General features: G+C 37.2%; 1 protein-coding gene across 3 annotated transcripts; it reads right to left on the bottom strand.

Moving 5' to 3' along the window:
- Positions 1-851: 851 nt before the first annotated feature.
- Positions 852-13,169, bottom strand: LOC103698531 (putative serine/threonine-protein kinase BSK3). Of its 3 annotated transcripts, XM_088705948.2 has the most exons (13): positions 12,915-13,169; positions 12,451-12,686; positions 12,123-12,272; positions 11,816-12,036; positions 11,236-11,371; positions 9,536-9,669; positions 9,340-9,445; positions 7,335-7,420; positions 6,104-6,292; positions 4,672-4,836; positions 3,677-3,790; positions 1,451-1,745; positions 852-1,321 (listed from the first exon to the last, which is right to left on the bottom strand). In XM_088705948.2, exons 3-12 carry the CDS (start codon positions 12,199-12,201, stop codon positions 1,500-1,502), a joined length of 1,476 nt encoding a protein of 491 aa, XP_088562074.2. In that variant the 5' UTR covers positions 12,202-12,272; positions 12,451-12,686; positions 12,915-13,169; the 3' UTR covers positions 852-1,321; positions 1,451-1,499. The 3 variants fall into 3 exon arrangements, with proteins under 3 accessions (XP_088562074.2, XP_088562075.2, XP_017696624.4); XM_088705949.2 differs by lacking the exon at positions 12,915-13,169 and having other exon boundaries at positions 852-1,337; positions 12,451-12,897; XM_017841135.5 differs by lacking the exon at positions 12,915-13,169 and having other exon boundaries at positions 12,451-12,897.
- Positions 13,170-22,285: the final 9,116 nt, after the last annotated feature.

Below are 22,285 nucleotides of genomic sequence, written 5' to 3'. Positions count from 1 at the left end.
CTAAGTTTGATGGCTAGAGATATCGCTTGCCAAATATCTGGGTCTGAATCAACTACCAAAAAGAATATATGGCTCTAAATCATTGGATGGATATCGATTGCTTGAATATCTTTAGGGATACATTAGAGTAATTCCCGTTGGAGGGAGTGAGAGACCACACCAAGGCAACAGTAGAAGGCAGTCTTCTTGCACCGTGGCCTCTCTCACCTATAATGCAGGATCTGATTTTTAACATGATAGCAGGATCACGCAAGAAGCTATTTGTATACTTTTTTTAAGTAGATGTTTAATTATTACCGTACTTCTTCCTTTTAGAACCAAATGAATAGAGGATCGATTTGATTTAATCGACTCTTTGTTGTTCGACTGCTCTCTCATTTCATACTATTGCAGGATCAGAAGAGAAACCGTAAACTCCTAATACGGGCTTCACGCTTACTGGAGGCAGTTGATACAGCCCTGTTACAGAGTTTACGTCCGCATCACCATTCCATTCAGGTCTTGAAGCCTTGAGAAAACAGCAATAGCGCTGTTTTAAGCCTACCATACATGGTAATAATGAACTTGGGAACCACAAATGCAAAAAGATCATCTGTACAAAAAACGGGACATCGCCGCTAAAAAGAAGAAAAAGATCGGTCCCATGTAACATTTACATTATGATGGGATGTCGCGTGTACGTGGAATGCAGGGAAATTCTGTTTCCATGGGCCCTAGCATTTGAACATAAAGCTGTTCCAATGTCCACTAGAAAGGCAACTGAATATTTTCCAGTTTCAAGCAATTCCCACTTTAAGGCCCATAAAGAAAAAGGAACTCGTAGTCCAATGCAAACGACATAAGAACCACCATCAAAGAATCTCCACATCACTACACGTTAAACTCACTCCAAGATACATAAGCTTTCAGCAAATGTTCTTCCAGAAGGAAACCAACAATCCTCAGGAAAAAAAAAACAATAAGGACCCACAGATGACAAAAAGAAACGCATTGACAAATTTAGATCATTCCACTGCTGTACACTGTTACATGCCTACCAGCAAGATGGACATTTACAACACACGACCTTGTAAAACAACAGTACAATACCTAAAACTAGGGATCAAGGATCAAGCTTTCCCATTTTCCTTGGCAGACTTATTATTAGTTTGCAATTTCTTTCAGGGACACTATGCCGGTCGTTGCTTCCATATATACATAAATGATACATATGGAGAGGAGAGGTGTACAACAACAGGGGGTCATGCAGCATGCCAGCCACATGTTAATGAAAAAAAACTGCTTCAATATCCAAAGATTGTTGCCGTGTATGTGCCTAAACCTGAAACAGGAAGCCCCTTAAAAATCATTCAATCAACTGCCTATCATTGGTATTCATACACATTTGCAGAAAATTGAAGTTGGATATATCCTTTATTTCAAAATTCAATATTTCTACAGGGGACAATACCTGAAAAGTTGGGCCTTCATCAACCAATTATCATTTAATTAGCTTGTCTTTAATGCCCCCCGTTCTTCTTTGTTTCTAGGGATGACCCATCTTTCAGTGCTTCTCTAGCTTCATTTTCCATTCCGAGGGCAAAAAGGGCAGCAGCCTGAAGATAAAATGCAGTCGGCCAAGTTGGAGATATGACCAGCGCCTGCGTCGCATCATTAAGAGCTTGCTGTGGCATGTCACTCATCAGGTATGACAAGCAGCGGCGCGCAAAAATTGTCGGAGAAACCATAGTTCCAACATCAGTGAACTGCACGTCATAAAAAAAAAATTCAGTAACATAGGCTTGCATATCTATTATACCAAGAAATAAAGCATCATTCAGTTCTATACGATGTACAGTAAATTATCAAAAAAATTGTAATGAAAACAATAAATTTATGAGGTTCCCCAGAAAACTGAGTCTCTAAGCAACCTAGTTATAAAATGCTCACTTGACAATAACCATGAAATGATGAATCAAAAAAAAGATATTATCCAATTTCATAATTCAAAATTTTCACCAAATGCCAGAAGCAAAATTCACAAGTTAAAAAAAAAAAAAAAACAATGAAAACTTAGAGACGTCAGCATGTTGAATAAGCAGATACCAACATCATTTGGATATTTGCATCCCACTCCAACTATAAGGATTAATGATCAGATTGCATACTGTCTTACCCGCTAAATGATATGTACTCGGAAACTCTCAACTATAAATTGCAGATACTAACTTTATCATAATTTGCAACTCAATTCCTAGCACACTGATTCCTGAAACTAATAAAATGTCTTATATAGGAAAGATGAGGAAATTATTCTCACTGAACATCTAATGTGGACTAGGATATGATTCTCTATCAAAGAAGAAGTTCATCAGCATTGATGCATGTAATTCTAAATGGATTCCATGCAACTCTTGTGCAATTTCTCCTCTTAACTTTTTGTGTAGTGGTTGCTACTTCAGAAATGAACTAAGTTCTGTTTTGTTTAACTAAAAGCTACTAAAATTGACTTTAAACAACTCAGGCTCAACAACCAAACAATCAAAATAAAAGTTACAGTTTCCTGTCACCTGCTCCAATTATGAACATGTGCCACATGCCAGTTCAAAGAAAATCTGATTAATATAAAGGATTACACCATAAATAAACAGTTTGATGAAGGTCCTTCATTTAGCCTGAGCATCAGTTACAGAGCATCCCAAAACCACTGCAGAGATTTTTCATATCATGCATAAAGATAAAAGATAAGCCATAACCCATCTATACAGTTTTGTTATTGATGTATTATTGAACAATAATTACAATTTAGAACAATGGCAACTAATATAAGTACGAGAAGTAGAGGGAAGCCAATTAACAAAAAAAATTAAGGCAATGTAATATGTGCTAGAATTTCTTGATTTCCTGTCCACCTTCACACCTTACGGCCCAAGTAATAGTATATGATTTTACCTGTCATTTTCAACTCTTTTCTTATGGTCAAGTCATTTCTAATTACAAGACAGAAAAAAGTTGCAGAAAAGTGGGCTGGTCACAAAGGAAAAAAAAATGATAATGCTGAAGTCCTTGGTATTTTATTTCATCAAATGATATAAATGCTAAATGCAGGTCTACAACATTTCGGTTGAACAAAAGTTCAGATCTTGATGTGTTGAGTTTTGTCGATTAACTAGACCATAAGTGAGTGATATAAAATGATTCAATTAGCAGATGAAGGTTCTGAAAGTTTATGGTAAATTTTATGGTGAAGATCATCCTCGGCCACAAAATCTCCTTACAATATTGGTAATTGAGAACTGCTCTAGGTCTTTTTTCATGAAAAACTAGGGGATTGAAGTTCTCCTAATTATAACTCATTTAATCATTGGCGTGATTGAACATCACAACAAGAAAAGCAGTACATCAAATTACAATAAGAGGTATCTAATTCGGTCCTCAAAAGAAATATATAGCTACAGATTTTATAACTTCCGTTTATTCATTTTTTTCTATAAATAAATATTGTTGAAGAATGGGAATAGTAACATTATGAGCAAAATTAAAGAAAGGACCTTGCCATTATCAATGACGAACATTTTTAGCATTCAGTCATGACTACATATGGTATCAAATATGTAAACATTTGTATATCAAGAAAATTTCTAAAAATGTACTGAAACGGTCAAAACTAACAAACAATTAGTAAACGAAAAGTAACCTGGGTGTAGCATTCAATTGCTGTATTAAAATCTTTATGCCGAAAAGCAGCATCACCCTTCTTCTTTGAGTTCAATGTTTCTTGCATTTGATTGGTCCACATTTGAAATGAGAGCTGAAAAACAAAGAAAAAAAGGAAAAAGATTAAGAAAACATAAATTTAACAGACAAATTATCAGACGATAGAACAGATTAAATTGCAAGAGATGGTTGGAACATCTATGACAGTGAAATATCAGAAAAGAAAAATGTATCTATGCTTACACCAAAAGCTGTAACTTGGTAATCAAATAGCTCATGCAACAATGGATCATTTATTTTTATCTATTCTGCCAGAAGCCCATCAACAAGATAAAAATCCCGTGCCCGGTAGTGCCACAAATTCTACTTAGGATAAAACTCTAGGCTTTAATACACTCTTGCATTCTGCCATATGAATAGATTTTGATGGTCAGAGAGCCGCATATTTGTCAAGCATCACAAAAAACAGTAGACAACAACATAATTACAATCATGTAAAATCAGGCCTCATCTGTTTTTTCATCTTAAGCCTGGCACCAGGAGAAACCATATCTCGTAAAAACCGAGTTTGCAATTGGAAAGCTATAATATAGCATACAAAGGGGTAGAAACACTAATCAGAGTTATTAAACAGGTGGCTGAAGACTTGCATCCTGTTCTCTGAATCTCAGACAATAGGGAAGAAGCAATTTTTGGGGGAAAAGGTTGTAGTAATCTAGTCTCCAGAACCATTCCATCTCTTTCATAGCAGGTTAAATCCTGAAGGAGCATCAATCAATATAATATCATCATTTGTTCCCACTCCCTCTTTTTGGAAGTCATTGCAGCTACTAAAGATGAAATTATTTGCATGAACACATACAAATATTGGCATGTGAATAGTAACATACATGCAAACCAAAACAAATTAATTTTATACACAAATGAGTTAACATATATAATGGGAAAGTGAAAATGGAAGTCTCATACACCAACCTCATTTGCCGTTCCCTCGTCATCTTTATACCCAATCTTTTCTAGGATTTCATGTATGGCAGTCAAATCCATTCTGGAGCAAGCTTCACCAAGTGGGGAAAGAGAGAGCGCCTCTAATGAGGATGTACCACCACGCGGCATGTCCATCAAGACATAAGAAGGAACCTGGATAGAAAATCTTGCAAATATGCATCATGATTTAAATAAGGAAATAAATCACTAATGCATTCTTGACCCTCCGAAAGCTCACAGGCCGGTGTAAGCATGAAGATTCACTTGGGTATATGTAGAATGAGCCATTTAAGATTACAAGCTTAAGCTCCATTAACATATAAATTGCCAGTACAACATGTACAGTTGTTAGTAGAACATGTATTTGCGCATGGAAACAGGAGCATTGGAAGTTTTACAAATGATAGTGAGTTAAGCAGCATCCTTGGACTTTATCTAGAATTCCAGATGGATAAAGATGACAAAGGGTGTCTTGGTCACTTAACCAGTAAAAGATTTACATTTACAATTTTTTTGGTGAAAAAAGTTGATTGTCACCACATCATCAAATCTTAAACTCGGTACAAGAAATAGCAAAAAAAACTTCAAGGCTCCAAGATACGAACATAAAGCATTGCGTATAAAGAAAGTTAATCATTTTCAATTAGGAGATAATTGTTGGCAGTTCTTAATATACAAAGAAAAATAAAGTCGTATGTTGCACAAGCACGGATAATGTTACTGTAACCACACTGTACCAAGAGATGGACTACAATGTCAATATCAGAAGGGATTTCATTTTTTTTTTATTTTGTCATGTGCAAATGTGAAATTACACCAACCAGTGAATGCGAATAAACAGGTGCTTCTAAAAAGCACCAAAACAAACAGGAATACACAACGAATTAATGCTATTCCTCACTGCTTAAGCCAACATGAATAAATCAGCACAATCGGAACTCTTCAAACTTATGTATAAGCAGACAAGTCAACAATTAGAATATAACAATTAGAAGCCGTCATTTGGCGAGGCTTTACTACTTTAAACACATAGAACACCATCATTTTGAGGTTTCAATTTAACAGACGATGATTAAGATTTTTTCATTGAGCCAAGAAGTAAAGACTCTTGCATGCTCAAGGAACTCCTGAATAAACAACAGGTTATTATTCCAGGCAGAAATGCACACTGACAATGAACTTAACTCAGTATAACATGCATAAGTTGTAATTTTAGCATGACTCTGAACTGCAGAATCACATCGAGACTAAATATTAAAAAGACAAAGTTCATTGTAACAGTTCCATTCCACTGCACTAAACAGTAATATGAGTACAAAAGAAGAAATATGCCAGGATGATTCCATGGATAGAGAGAGAGAGAGAGAGAGAGAGAGAGAGAGAGAGAGAGAGAGAGAGAGAATGGATTTGATGAACTCACCTCAGTCTCCTTTTGCAGCGGAGTCAATGCAAGAAGCAACGACTTCACATTAGGTCTCTCTCGTTGCTCATACTGCAAACATCTTGAAGCTAGACGTACTAATTCAGTCCCATCCTCATTTGAAAATTGTCCTTCCAAACATGAGTCTGTTAGCATGTTGAAGTTACGATCTCGTATCATGTCAAGAGCCTGCCAAGAAGTACTGGAAGCAATTAGATTCAGCATGATACACTGACGCAGGCACATGAATTCTAAGAAAAAACCAACTGCAGAGTACATGATGTCAAAGGAAAGTATCAGCACGTTATTTCTACCAATGAGAGAAAATGTCTCACTAATCATCTTTCAAATGAACCAATCAATATATGCCCGCTCCAAAAAGCCTGAAAGATCAACTTGTGCATTTCTTGTTAATTTAACATGATCTGATTTGATTTGAGAAGATTTCTTAGTTCCATATTAGTCATGACTAATGAGAACAACAAAGCTTAAACTAAAATCATCATATAACAGAATCTAGCACAGAAAAACCTAGCAGCTAAACTGTGAATATTGGCATCATGTTTAGGCCTATTAAACTAAGATTGTATTGCCTAAGGCAATATTTTTCATACGAACTGTGAATCATTTCTATGTACAGCATTACTTATTATGCATAAATGATAGTTAATAATATAAAATAATTAATCACTCATTGTTCAGAACACCCAACCCACACACTTTTGCATTGACATGCAAACTCCACCCCTTCAAAAATCTCTCCACACAAACATACGTTCATTTATATATACATATAAATATATGTATATCATGTTCTCCCTTTCATTCTATTCCACCTTCCTATATAAAAACAGCTTTCTCAACCTCCTCAGCCGTAATTCTCTATCAAGATGGTTATTCCAGCTTGTTCACCTGTCAAGTCCAGTTTCGTGAGAGTCAGTCTTAAAGTGCTTAACAACATTATAACCAGATCTGCAGTAGCTCTTAGACACTTCCATCATAAATCTCAATGACCTGATATTATGGCTTCCTCTCCTTTTATTAGTTATTTTTAAGTGAAGGCAGTGTTACTGAAACTTTGCCCACACACTCAACCGTAGACTCCATGTTCCAATTAACAAACTCTGCTTATTCTGCAAAACAAAAGTAAAAGGAGAGGAGGGGGGAGAGCATGGTAAAGTTGCCATGTTTAGCAGAAGTATGGAAGGTAGATCAAAAAAATACTACTTACATGACTAGGAGGGATATGCTTTCCGCTAAGAACATCAAGCAACAACGTGCCAAAGCTATATATGACACTTTCTGGTGTAACTCTTCCTGCAAAGTCAATGAGAAGAAAATAGATAATATAAACAATTGGTGGATTTATCAAAACTTACTCAACTTATCCACAAATTCACAATTTATAAACAAATTAAACTGAATGCAGATTCAACTACATAAACAAGGGTTTTTTCCAACGAAAATAGTCAAAACATCAATCATACTATATCTTCAGTACAACATAAGTCACAAATGTGAAAAAATCACATAAATTTCATGAAGGAACAATTGCATTATAACTTTAATCTCATTCTCCAATAAAACATTTCAACTCATTTCAGACATTTAGCCGAATCACAAACAACATTAAACACCACTCATAAAGTAAGCATCAGGCCTTCCATATGGATGATGCTAATTAGTGTCCTTTTGCTGTATCACAAGAGAAACTACTTAACATTTCTTTGAGTAATGTTTATGGTTGCAATCATCAAAAATACGAAAACTATACAATACATAATAGCCAAATAAGAAGTTATTATGAACACATTTTGATGTAGCAACAACTCAGATTTACCCAGATAAGAAGTCATGAATCATATAATGAAAAAGTAAAAGTAGCCACTGCAGATTAGATTCAGTGAATGTCCTCCCAGCAAATATTTGACCGAACTATAAACACCAAGCACAATGACTGAAACTGCAAGACTCCATGATTATGCAATTTTTCTTTATACTACTAGATAACACTAAATGGACATGTAACTCTTCAAATATGAGAAGACAATTTAGTTAAACATAAAATTGTGGATAATTGTATACCATAAAGACAATACAAATTGCAATGATATTTATGAACCTTCTTTCTCTCATCTTCTACCTTCATCTTGTGTGCATGAACCACTTTTACTGCCAAAATCCAATATTGATCTCTTTACTTTGTATTTTTATATTTACTTGTCCCAAAGTCTTGACGACATAAGGCAAACACATAACATTCTAATTGTGTGATTCCACTTCATCCAACATTTCTTGATCCAAAGGTCCCCCTCAATTTCCCTATAACTTAATGCATTGGAGCTGAGAAAATAAAAGAAACCAAAGTAGGTATCATAACACTGATTAAATTAATTACTTCTCCAAATACAGTCACTTAAAATTGTTATTGCAAACTTTCAAGTAATTAAATTAATTAAGAATCATAATCCTCCGCAAGTCTGCATCATTTCAAATAAACTACAATTTCAACTTAATAGTCAAACTTCTTTAGCCTCGTTACCTCGTTGTAGCCATACATGTCCTCCACAATCTACAAACTAATGCTGTCTTCTTGACTGCCAATTGTAGCCACATCATTGTCAACTAGAAGGGATAGATTTAAGTGAGTGCTTAGTGCAGGTTCACTACCACAAAAACTTTTAAACTCATCAAAATTAATTCAAGTATTTGCCATGCTGCCCATAGATGTTCTGATACAAACAATGTGTTTGTTTAGCCATTTATTCCTTGCTCAACAAAGTATTTGTGTTGGTATTCTCTTATAGGCTATATACAAGCCAAAAAAATAATAATAACCATAAATAAAATGTGCCGACTTTCTGCTCTCTTTAGAATTGATTAACTGCCTAGGCAACAAAGAGGTCTCAACAATTGACCTTTGCAGAAAAGCACGTCATCCAAAAGAGCCTTTCTATTTCCTCATCAGCAGCAGTCATTTCAGTCTTCTGAGTAATGATATCAACTGTCAAATAATGTAGATAGTGGAAAATTTTGTCTTTTACATTGGCACGAAGCACCAACATTGCAAAAGTCAACAGTCTGGTAGCATAGTGGTCTACCCGATATCTAAGCTCAAGATGACTTAATCAGTCCAAATCCCAGAAAGGATCAAACACAAAACATTCTTAGACAAAAGTAATACATTAGCCACATGAACATGCCCTCTTGTTGTACAAAAATTCAAGCATACATACCAGTTCTTAAATACTCAGGAGGTGTAAATGCCAAGTTTGTGCTATAACTTTTGCCATCACGACTGTTCTTCATCAAACCAAAACATGAAAGCCTAGGATTACAATCCTGCAGAACACTAATCCACAGTGAGAGATACAAACTACAAGTGCAGGAAGAAATTGATAGCATAAAACCAATAAATGGCTACATACTCACATCATCAAATAAAACTCTATAGGCATTAAGATCATGATAGAGAGCACGCCCCTTACTAGTGCAATATTCCAAGGCTTCAGCTAGATAGAGTACCACTCTCAATCGCATTGGCCATTTCATGGGTTGTGTTTCCCCTATAAAATGAAAGAGATAAAAGGATCATATTCAAATTAATGAAATGTTGAATTTTACATGGCAGAGAAAGAGCAGTGAAGCATATGAATATCACTAACATTACAAGAAAAAGAAGAAAAAAAATAAGGAAAACATAATGGATATAGAAAGGCAAGACATGTTTAGAAGTTATTGAAATTCTAGTGGAAAGGCCAAGCTTAAGAAATGAACTGATATTGAGACATACAAATACTGAATGACTTAGGAACAGTACAAGCTGTAATAATAGCAAGATGATATACAAGGGCTTTGTTGAACAGTGTTGAAGTCATTAAGAATGAGGAGATAGTTGGGTGGAGAGTTGTGCTTTATTGTTGAGGTGTTGAAAAACAAGGATTGTGTATCAGAGATAGGGAAGGTTTGGTGATGCAGTGATGCATTTTGTTCAGTTCTTAGCAAATCAAGCCCGGCCCACCTAGCCAGACTTGCCCAGTCTGATTTTTGGCGGGCTTGAGCAGCATTGCTGGCCCCACAGGCTGACTTGGGCTCAAATATCTAGGCACAGCCAGGTTTCAGGGTAGGGCTGGGATCAGTAGAAATAAATAATCCCGGCCCGACATACTTATTATTAGATTAGTATTTTCCTATCCCAGCTTTCAGCTAATTAGAGTGAGGTGGAGAAATTCGACCCAGACATTGATACTCCACTCTCTATCTCTCTCCCCCCAACTAACCATTGACGGCTATCGCCAACTTCTTGCAGCTACCTCCAGCTGCCACCACCATCAACTATTGGCATCATTGCCTTTGGATCTAGGGCATGGAGGTCAGGTCAGGTCAGGTTTAGGCCTACCAATCTTTCATTTGGCTAGGCTTGGGCTCGGAACTAGTGGCTCAAGGGTGAGCTAAGCTCAGGCCTAGATAATTCATGTTAATATCGAGCCACGACCTAGCGCAATCTATGCAAAGGTTCAATTGTGACCATATGGGATTAAGAAGATTTTGTGGGACATTCTGATCTCATTTGGTCCCAAAATGAAACAAAAAGATAGTTCCATCAAGACATGGTAGCATTATGGGAAGTGGGAGAGATGGAGGAAGGGAAAAAAGGGCATCCCGGTGCATGATATTTTTGCCACCGAGGAGTCTAGGTAGGGTCATATGTACACTGCCTTACTCCAAAATGCAAAGAGACTATTTTTATGTTTTGAAATCGTAACACTTAGGTCTCAATAGACAATCTTACCATTGTGCCAAGACCCACAACGGGACAATGCAATTTTAAAGGTCTCAATAGAGATTGCAATTAGCTTGCTTCGTTTGAAAACATAAGTCTTGGTTCAATAATAGCAGCATCCATTGTTAAAATTTTTGAATTTCAAAGTTCTATAGTTTGCACAAAATAATGTTAGTCCTTTTAAATAGGGACAATGCAAGTGTAGCATTGATTTCAAAAAAATTTTATTCCCCACCTTCCATATTCAAACAAAAGAAAAGCATTCTTGATTAGTAAATAAAACTTCGAACAATAAAAACAGCAACAATACACACACAAAGTAAGGTTGTGGCAGCCACCAGGAACTTACAATGAAAAAGATGTTTTGCAAGTGTGTCGTTGGGCATAAATTCTGCCACAAGCAGCCTCTCATCACCTTCACAACAACAGCCAAGCAAATTTGCCAATCTATCGTTTCGAAGATGACCTACAGCTTTTGCTTCTTCCTAAAGTGAAAAAAAAAATGCCGTCAAAATTGGTCATGAAGCACTCCACTCTGTTCCTTGAGTTGATGGAACCATCATAATAAGTTATGCATAAATTTATTCCTCGACAAAACAGCTCTGTGGCCATTTTATGTAATCAATTATTACAGTGGTGTTACTATTATTACCCGACTTCCGCTTTATGAGTCTCATCTCCGCAGCATGCATCTAAGAATACCATATTTTCTGCCTTGTCATGCTCTCATCTCCATGGAGCAAGGATAACATAACTCCAAAGAAATACCTCAATGTAATCCATCCATATCTCTTTCAAATCCATTACATGCTGATATAACATAAACTTAAACTTTGCCTAGCTTTTACTCCTACGTTAGTTTCAAGAAAAAGGAAAACAAGGGATGGAAATTTATGTCCGGAACATAATAACGGTGAGAATTTCAGTACCAAGAACTGTCGAGGATCAGGCCATGCCGACCTATTGAACCTCTTCACTGCAATCCTCCTCTGAGCGTCCAGCTTCCCCTTGTAAACAACATTCGGGGCCTTCTCCCCGTGCTCCGACACGATGTTCTCCACTGCAAAACCAGACGTGGCCAACCTAAGCTGCTCAAAAGAGAACTCCTGGAAGGGGGGCAGGTCATATGCGTCCCCCTTCTCCTCGATCTCTGCAGCAAAACGAACACCACCATCACCACCCACAACTGACTCTCTGAAACAAGATTTCGAATTCAAATCAGGCATGTAAACTCACCAACATCGGGAGCTTCAAGAACGGTCCCCTTGTACTGAGAACCCCAACAGCACGTCAACTTAGAGACTCGAGAACCCATTCCAGGTTCTGTATAAAGACAATCAAGAATACGAATCCACTCACAAGAACATCATCACTAGCTGCAGCGAACTGGAATTCAAAAAAAAAAACCCCACTCAGTCCACCAAATTTCAACAGTTCGAAGCGAATTTCATCTCATTTCGAAACCAAATCTTGGAATCAAATACACCAATTCAAGAAACACCAAGTAAAAAAGTCGCTCTACTCGTCCGGATCTGAGATTGATGAAAGTAGGGAAAGAAACTACCTAAATCCACTGCTGCTGTTCGATTGAACCGCATCGGAGCAAAGAATCGATCCCCAGCTATTAGATCTGGATCGACAAAACCGGAGACAACCCTCGATCGAAGACCTACCGACCCAACCAAATCGAAGTCCTTGGAGCGCTGCCCGATTCAAAGCCGCGTAAGGGGAGGGCACGAGGAAGGGATAGAGAGAGAGAGAGAGAGAGAGAGAGAGATCCGATCTCGTCTTCGAGTTATTCTGGAAAACATAATTATTATAATTATTATTTTAAAAAAATTTAATACCGACATGCCGTCCTTCCAGAGCTTAAAATTATGAATAACGATTATTCTATTGGTAGCCTTTAAAAAAAAAAAAAACTTTTTTTCCTGGTATTCCACCGCCGTAGTATAATTTCTACTGCAAAAAAAAATAAAAAGAATAATACGGCCGCTTAAAAACGCGTCTCGGTGGACTGGGAGTCACCTGTCCGATTCGTAGGTTTCCGCCCGCCCCTCCGCCGCCGCAACTGCATCGCCACCGTTGGATGAATCAACGAAACGGTCGGGCGCGTCTGTTGGCCGTCGGATCGGTGGACTCAGCCTTCCCTCCCGGCCCGGCACTGCTGCGGTTGCTCCCGCCACCAACCAACCTGAACTTGGTCTGTTCTGAGATCAAGTGGAGATGAATTATGGAGAATTGGGGACCTTAGTGTGTGGCTGGTCCAGCTACTTTGCTGTCAGGTCTCGGATACTAAGGTTCTACAATTAATTTAAGATAGAACATAGTTGATGAATGGCGATGATTGCACTGATTAATGAAAGTGATGATGATAAGGATTTTGAGTGAGATTATTAAGAACTTCAGAAATCCTCACAGATAGTTTCTTCTTTGGTTTAGAAATTGACAAAAAAAAAAAAACTCGAAGTTTGGTGTGTTACTTGTGCATAGAGATTCATAAGTATTTATTTTCTGATTTCCATAAAGATATATATTCTAAATTGATTTAATAAATCTAATTTATTCGAAAAAAATACTAGTATTGGATAGCTGAAATAAATAATTTTTTTTTCAAAAAAATAGTCTAGTAAGTAGCAATATAAAAAGAGAGAAAGAATGAGGTGATTTCATGGATTCCAGGCATCAATAGAAAAGAGAACTATATCCATAATATTCGGGGGCGAGGATGCGCATTTGGGGAGTAGCCATTGCTCTATGATATCCGCCGCCTACTGGGGGAGTATGGGTCTTACTTGGTCACACATACTTATCAGAAGACAAACAGTGCTATCGATTAGGTTGCCTCTTTTGCTACTAATCATTCAGAGAGTTTTATCTGGAAGGATCACAAGTCTGTGCTGAGCCTTTTTGTAGCTTTTTGTTTTCTGATCATATTGGCTGCATTCATATCCGTCGAGTGTGAGCCGTTGTTGTATAAAAAAAAAAAAAAGGAGAAGGAGAAGGAAAAACTTATGCTACGAAATTATGATACACCAATTCTACTATATGACTCACTCAACAGATAAGTGTTCATGGAGATCCACACTGAATCTCCACACTTTTTATGAGCCAAATGCATGGCATGTCCCCTATTCTAATGTCATACAGAGAGGACATGCGAAAAAGAGTGAATTACCACCACACATGATCAAAGAATAGCAAGTCTCCCTAGCTCTTTTATAGCTGGCCCTTTTTAGAGTCTGAGGAATGGCAAGTACATGACCTCCAGGTGTTTGAAGTGTTTCCCATTATTCTCTTCTCACCATCTTGACTTAATATTTCTCACATACCATCTATGTGACCTTTTTGAGACGGATAGAGAGATGGGATGTTAGAAGATTGCTATCTCTATCTCAAAGAATACGGGGCCATTTATATTCGTGCATGGGCTTCACCTTTTGGGACTTAATCGCAACTCAAACTTTGTTTTTATACTAATGCAAGTTGATAATGAAATAGATATAGTAAATAAAAAATATACATAAGTTTTAAAAACGAAAACTATAAAATAGAAAGCTAGAATAATATAAAAATGAAATAAAGAAATTGAAATAATTTTTTTTAGAAATATCAGTTAAAAGGAATAGAAAACAACAAAGCGACACAAAAGATAAAAAAAAAAAGAATTTAAAAGACCAAGTACAAACAAAACAAATAAAATTAATTAAAACAAGAAACAAAAAATAATAGAGAAAATGAAAAAAAATAAACATGATTTTTAAAAATCAAATACATATGTCAAACATATAAAACATAAAAATAATATATATTAACTAGAAAAGATATAAGCAACTAAACATAAAAATCTATTAAAGACATGAATAAGAATGCAAGGAGAATAAAACAAAATAAGGTATAAAAATATGAAAAAAGTAAAATTTTAATTAAAAATGATATGAATAAAATGTATTACAAAAATCGCTGAATATAAAACAAAAAAATGAATAAAATGTACAAATAAATAAAAGATACAAAGAAGCAAAGAAAATGTAAAAATATGTCAAAAAATATAAATAAACAAATAAAGTATATAACAAATAAAGTACAAAATCCATAATTTAAAACTACAAAATATATTAAATAAATTAAAAATAAAACGAGAGAGATAGAGAGGGAGATGGCAGAATCAACAGGCTAGGGGATGAGAGAGAGTTGGGAGGATGGAATAGAAAGCTAGGAAGGTGGGAAGAAAATTGAAGGGTAGGGTGGGAGATGATGCCTACTTAAAAGGGATCAAAGAGTGCGAAGGTGGGAGAGAGATTGTACGTAGGATAGAAAGTTGATTGCAAGCTCAAACATATTGTTAGATTTCTTTTTAGCTTTTGCTTTTTCTTTAACTATGTGAGAAGATAAAGCTAAGATGGCGAGGTGATTAGTGGGAGTTTTATTTGACTTGACTTGGTCATAGACTAGATAAAATAAGAGAGATAAGAGATGGTGGGCAAAAGTTTGACTGCATGGTTATGTATTTAACAAATATGTTGAGGGTGTTTATTATAAGAAAAGCAATAAATAGAATCTTTCAAGGAATATGCCAAAATTTGGAACTCCTATCTTATAAAGTATATATAAAGATTATTTTGTATTCCATGCATCACCCAATGATATTCAGTGCCTCGTTGTTGATAGAGTTTTGATCATCAATTAAACTAAGAGACTATCTTGTCGCTTAGCATGAAAGTGATATATATTAAACGAAAGTAACTAAACTTGGCTTTGAATCCTTGCATAGTTTGAGATTGTTTAATGCATGCATTGATGCATGGATGCTGGAGTAGTTGGTAAAACTAGCAAGGATGAATTAGAAAATGATTCTTCACATTTTGTTCTAGCCTTCATCAGTCATTGCCGTGATATTTCTTGTTTTATTAAAGTGACAACTATATTTTGATCTAAGAACCTTTTAATATCTTTCTTGATAAAAAAATCCTTGCAGCCAAAATCACACGATTTTAATTACCAGTCATAAATAATTCTGCTTAAAATCAACACCATAGAATTGTTGTTCTGAAGGGATCTAATGGAAGCTCTTTGCATCTACCCATGAATTTTGTAGTTAGATTTTGTGTAGTTCTATTTTGTAAGTTTTGGACCAAAAGGAAAACATCTTAGATGTGGTATGTTTGTAAAGATTTTGATATCAATATGGTCTCAAAATAACTTGGGGTTCGAGCCCTCAAAATTTTTAGTTGCCTATTTAAGACAGGAGGAACTAGAAGCGTCAATGCCATGGTCCGGTTTTCACTAAACCCAGAAGCATACTAGATTGGTTCGGGCCCGCTTGGACTCGAGTCGGGTTGCGGGCCCGTATGGGCTTGCTGGGCTTGGTTTGGGTTTGGGCCCGAATCTCAAAATGAATTTCGGATTTGGGCCCAACCTTAAGCCTATAAAATTGTCAGGTCCTGCCAAGTTCCAAACATATATATAAACAACTGTTGTCTGAAAATTGAAAAGATTACTGGTAGAAAACATGTTCAAACTTGTTATTGCTTATTAATCTTTATAGCAGAACTAAGTTTTATAATTTGAATATACAAAACAAAACTAATACTATATGTGTATTTATATATATATATATATATATATATATATATATATATATATATATATATATATATATATATGCATTTATGCATTTATTTTTAAAAATATTTGCACGCTGGATGCAATAACATTTTAATGGAGCAGCCAACCAGAAATCTTTATAAATTAATCGTGTGCTATGTCACTGCACAAGCTTATTCTGACTCGTGAATATAAAATTCTGTAATATTTTTTTGGTTTTGCGGCTCACCATTTCGGAGGTTTTATTTGAAAGACCACGTGTCTGCATCCTACCCTTTTATACTTTCTTCTTTTTTCTGACTTTGTTGCCTGTACCCACACCCATTAAAAAAAAAAATCAGCTCATGGCATGCATGACATAAATCACGGCTTGTTGGATCCTGAGATGCAATATTTCTGTTTCTCATATCTGTAAATATTTACGTCTAGTTTATATTCATAATGATGGCAAAATAATTCATTAGCTTACGTTTTTCTTCCAGGGTTAAATAGTTGGCCTTGGTACAAGAAATTGTGAGGAAGGCTCTGGAGTGCAATTTCTCACCATGACAAATATCTCAGCTCTGTCGCAGACAGTCTTCTAAGTGCATTGAAGGTCTTCTTTTCATGCAGTTTCACCTTGCGTTACAGCATATTTAACCGGTTGTTTCATGCAGCTTGCCATCGAGTTGCTTATTGATGTGTTCTTAATTTTAAGAGCTTCTTACACCTCTTTTCTTTTAATAAATGGAACTTTCTTAGCCAACAGATATTTGCTCCATGTTTTAGGTTGCTTTTCCTCTGTCCTGAGGATATTTATACTGATGATTCTGACTGACAAGTATTTATCCATTGCTACTTTGGATTTTTACTTGGAAACCAATATGTTTATGAAATTTTATCATGTATTTACCTGTTCTTGCCATGTAAAGTTTTTCCATTTGCAAGTCCATATATCATGCTGTCGGCTTGGGAAATTGATTAGCATCAGAGAATGCTGGAAATTACTAGTGTTATTGATAGAAAATGCCTACGTTGTTCTACAATCTTGGTCAAGCTTTTTTTCCTTAAAAAAAATTGAAAATATGATGGTTTGTCCATGAAAAGGTTGCAGGGTTTAGCTATAAGCATACCAACTGAAGATCATTTTATGCAGGAAATACAAAAGTAAAACAGATCAGTTTGCGGCGGGCAGATATTTCTAAACAGGTGAAAAATAAGCATTTAATCTCCAAATTTTGAATAACTTTACAAGATAGCCATATACTTTTGGTTTTTTTTTTTTTTTTTTTTGTATATTGGCAGGTTATTTCAGACTTGGGGGGACCTGCATTGAGTGAAGTATTGAGCGTGAATCTCTGCCTGTTGACTCTGAGGAGTTAAAGGTATCCATATTGGCACTGAAACCCAAACACAAATATAGTTTGCCACCCTCCTTTCCTGTGGTAAGTGCAGTTATTAGGAGCTCGGAGAACACTTTCTTGCATTTGCCGGAAGCCTTATGATTGGAGGGCCATTGCTTGTGACCAGTATGATGAGTGGTACCACTTTGATTCCATTAATCTGCACAAACCAACTCCCAAGACCTTCTATGGTCCCGCATTATGCATATCAACCTAGAATCTTATCCAAAAAAAGCTAGTCTGAAAGGGTAACTTGGCTACGGTGATCAATTGGATCCGAAAGGGCTCGAGCAGTGTCAGCGGAGTTCATTCCTTGTTCCGCGATATTTGAATAATGGTGAGTGAGGGTGTTACATTTCAGGCTATACCATCACATGTTGGGCTACATGCCGAAAGTTGTACCTCTCTTCTAAGGGATAGGAGGTTCTAGATTTAAACCTTGGTGACAATGTGCCCCAAGGGTGATTCCAATGGCAGTGTCTCACCTGTCTTTCTGAAAAAAGAAAAAGAGACGAAGTTATAAAAAGATCTTAGTTTTTCTCATGTAGCTTTTTTGAAACTAATCACTATATAATGCAGTGAGAAACCACACATTCTTTTGAGATGTGAGAGATTAGTTGTGGTCCTTTATTATGATCCGCAAATTAGATATTCACGCTTTACATCGATTGGAATGATAGCCTATTGTTACAAAAATAATGTTGAGATTCTGCACGTAGGTAACAACGTACCCTTTTCCTTCATGAATTGTAAAATGTTCTTGCGCCAATTATTTTTTGGCTTCATTTATGTAAAAATCTTCATCGTTTCAGCATGTTCAAACTGATGATTTTATTAAATTTTGTTTTGCAGATCATACACCGACAAAGAGCGTCGCACATCCCCAGCTTGCCATAGTGAAACAAAAATACATCTTATAAAAGTTAGGTTCGGCTCAGTTTCAGGATATTTTGTGCTCGCATTCCCCAGGTTGTATTTATACTAGGGTGATATGATACAACTGCAGGTCTAGTTCACATCAAAGGATGTAGGTTAAAGTTGCTTCGATCAATTCTTTAAGATCTTACGGTGAAATTGATCATTTGTGGAAGAAAACAAATGGCCTCTTCAAAGAACAAATAGAAGATGCCGAAAATTTGAATTATTTTCGGTTCCAACATGTAAATGAATAATTCCTGTGACTTGTTTGTTTCATTGTTTTTTTCTTTCTTTGTATTGACATGTCACAGGTTCAATAAGCAAAAAGATCATAGCATCTTTCATATTATCTTGGCTGCACTGCACACACCTTTAGCATCACTTCACAAACCTAGAATCAACCCATATAAGACTTGTTTCAGCCCTTTAATTTCTTGAAGCTGAGGTAGGTCTTCAACCTTTTTTATTTTATTAACTTTTATACAATAAGTAGTCCTTTTATATAGGAGTGATGAATGTGTGAAGGAAAGAAATAGGTCTCCTCAACCAATGTCCCTTCTCATGCCCCCTTTTGAGGGGGCATCATTACGAACTGGTTAAGCTGATAGAATGAGATAGACTTATTTATATATTTTATATTTTCTTACACTTCTCCTCATATGTGGCCATGTGGGCCAGACTTTCTTGGGTGAGGACCTCTGCTCTGATACTTTGTTGAAATCACCACTTGTCTCAAAAGCTTAAGCTGATAGAATGAGGTAGATTTATTTATATATTTTATATTTTCTTACATTTTCACTTGTTGGTTGTATAACATTCCCAATTCCCATTGTATATGAATGGGCTCTCAATATCATCTGCTGGGAGTTGCTGCCACTGTGTGCTTGTGCTGGGCTACTTTGTTGCATGTCAATCATTAATATTGGCCATTGATATTCCATCTCCCCCAGTGCCTCTGGTGTCTTGTTTCCCTTAAACCTTTTCAATCAACCTTTTTCTCATTTCTATTTTGTTCCAAAATACAAAAATGAACAGGTGAATTACTGATGGGCCATTTACTTTTTAATTCATTTAGCAAATCTATCCACATCTGGTGAGAAAATTATCAGTCCTACAGAAATATGAGGTTATCATATCTTAGGCATAATGGTCTGATGCCAGGCTGAATTAATGCATCATATATAAGAAGTCTACTACTTGTTGCTTTGCTTCTGTGGATGAAGTTGATTTTGTTTTCGGATATTCTTGCACCATGATCACTTTATTCTTCAGGTGTTTGACTGCAACCCTCGAGTGTTTCTGGCGGTCCATTCTACAATTTAAGCTGGGAAAAGTAATATATATGCTGTTATTAGTTGATGCGAGGACTGTTTCATGAGGGATCATATCTCATCATCACTTCCGTTGTTACAGAAATATCTACTTAATGCATTCACCACGATGCCGACCACTGGAAAAGATAGAACGCAATGTGATAATGTGCTGAGATTCTTGTGATACTGGAGAATCTCCCTTTAATCCATATGCTGAATATAAATATAATGAGAGCTTCCAACATAACAATGCAGCCGCTATCTTTCAGTTTACATGGGTGCATGCTTTCATCTTATTTGATATGATGTGGATATGATACTCACTGAGAATTATTTTACGATAAGATCTAAAGAAGAAAACCCCAAGCTTTTACTCATTGGGAACGAGAGGTTTAGCACCAACCATGCCGATCGAAGTTTGTCAAATTATATATGCAATGATATCATTGTTCTTGGCTCAAATAATTTTAGTGGCTGTGGGTAGGTCCTGATCCTCGTGGGTGTACAAGAGGAGACAAGGTAGCCATCAACCTCGGCACGATCGCGTATGATTGATGGGTCTGCTTCACCTGGAGCTCGACATGCATCGCCGTCGGCCATGGCCCAGGAGATGAGGCTCCAGCTCTTGCACATGGGAACCTAAAGAAAAGGTACCAGGGTTAGCTGGACGAAAGGGAAAGAAGTAATGGCCCTCGGTGCGCCCCACCGGGGGGAAGCGAGCTGTCCCCAAGTGCGCCGGGCCGGGGCGCACGCGGACATAAGCGCGACGCCCGCGCGTGGGGCTCGCCGGCCTCACCATCCGGCCGCGGGTCGCTGTAGGGGTATGGCGTCGGTGCCCTTCGCTCCAAACACCTGCACATGACCCTGCCTTGCCGGAGTGAGAGAAAAGTTGGCCACCAAGTACACAATGGAGGGGTTTGTGGCCTCTCTCTCCTTCTCCGAGCTCCCTCCTGCCTTTGCTTGGTGTCAATGATGTGCCCTTCTAATGGAGAAAAAGTGGAGCCGCGAGGCTGGTTTCTTTCACCACCAAGGTAGTAGTCTGATGGTAAGGAGGTGATAATTCCACTCGAGTTGCATGGATTTGAAATGTGCGGGCGTCGATTAAATTAAGGAACCAGATGCCCCATGCTCGGATGACTCGCTGGTGGATATGCTTTTCTTCCATCTGTACCAAGATGGTGCTGGAGTGACATACCCATAAGTGAGGCGGTGTGCCCAATGGAGTGTGCCCACAGGTCGGGAAGGCACGCGAAAACCTGCGACCTGTATCGAATATTTTCTAGTAGAAGAGGGGCCAGTGGAAGCTGCTATGTGGGAAACTAAGTGTAGACATTTTCTAGTAGGAGCCGCTATGTGGGAAACTAAGTGTGGACATTTTCTAGTGGGAAACTACGCCACCCCCCCCCCCCCCCCTGCGTTGATGCAAGCTAGATGGAACGCAGAAACTTCACCTTATACCTCGTGTGGCCAAGGTTTTTTCCCCTTTTTTTCATCATAAAGATCCGGAAACCAAGTGTAGTTGGATCGTACGAGCAACTTGGCCATCTCGTACAACCATGTCGCAATAAACGACATGCCCACATCTAGATGATCAAATTGGCCATCATTTCCAGCTCTGCTGCCTGATCGAGTTGTGCTCTCCATCTTGAGCTCCTGTCCTGTTCGGCTCGGCTCGTTGTCCCCTATTTCTTGCATTAGTGCACATGCACATTCCCGTCATTTGACGCATCTTCGGCCCATGCATTGAATGCTACACGTCTGCAATCATACACATTAATTCGATATCAAGGATCTCACATTAATGTTGAGATTTGGATCTTTAAACTTCCTTTTTTGTGAATAATGTACGTAGTAGTTGCACGCTACCAAGGCTTGGTGGAGATTTCATGCTCAAAAAGTGCCGGAATTTTTTGCAGTATCTAAAGTAGGCTAATTCCATGAGGTGGATCTTCTTGCCCTTTTAACGGCATAAAAACAATAGTCAAGAGAGAAAGGGAATTAGGTGAGAGAAAGGTCAATGAAGCTCCGGTCTAGATGACTTTTTTTGTGGCTAATGATTCCGAAAAAGTTTTTTGCACTTGTGAGAGAGAGAGCTGCCTAGAGTGTTCAACAACTTATTATGTTTTGACTTTTTTGGATGTATTCATACTAAAATTATATGAGTCCTCCATCATAGCAG

This window comes from Phoenix dactylifera, chromosome 10 (genome assembly GCF_051530095.1).
Source record: "Phoenix dactylifera cultivar Ajwa chromosome 10, Ajwa_hap1_PhDact_Kaust_v1.1, whole genome shotgun sequence".
Taxonomy (NCBI): Eukaryota; Viridiplantae; Streptophyta; class Magnoliopsida; order Arecales; family Arecaceae; genus Phoenix; species Phoenix dactylifera.
Note: the sequence above shows the minus strand (reverse complement) of the source record. Positions and strands in the feature narration are given on the sequence as shown.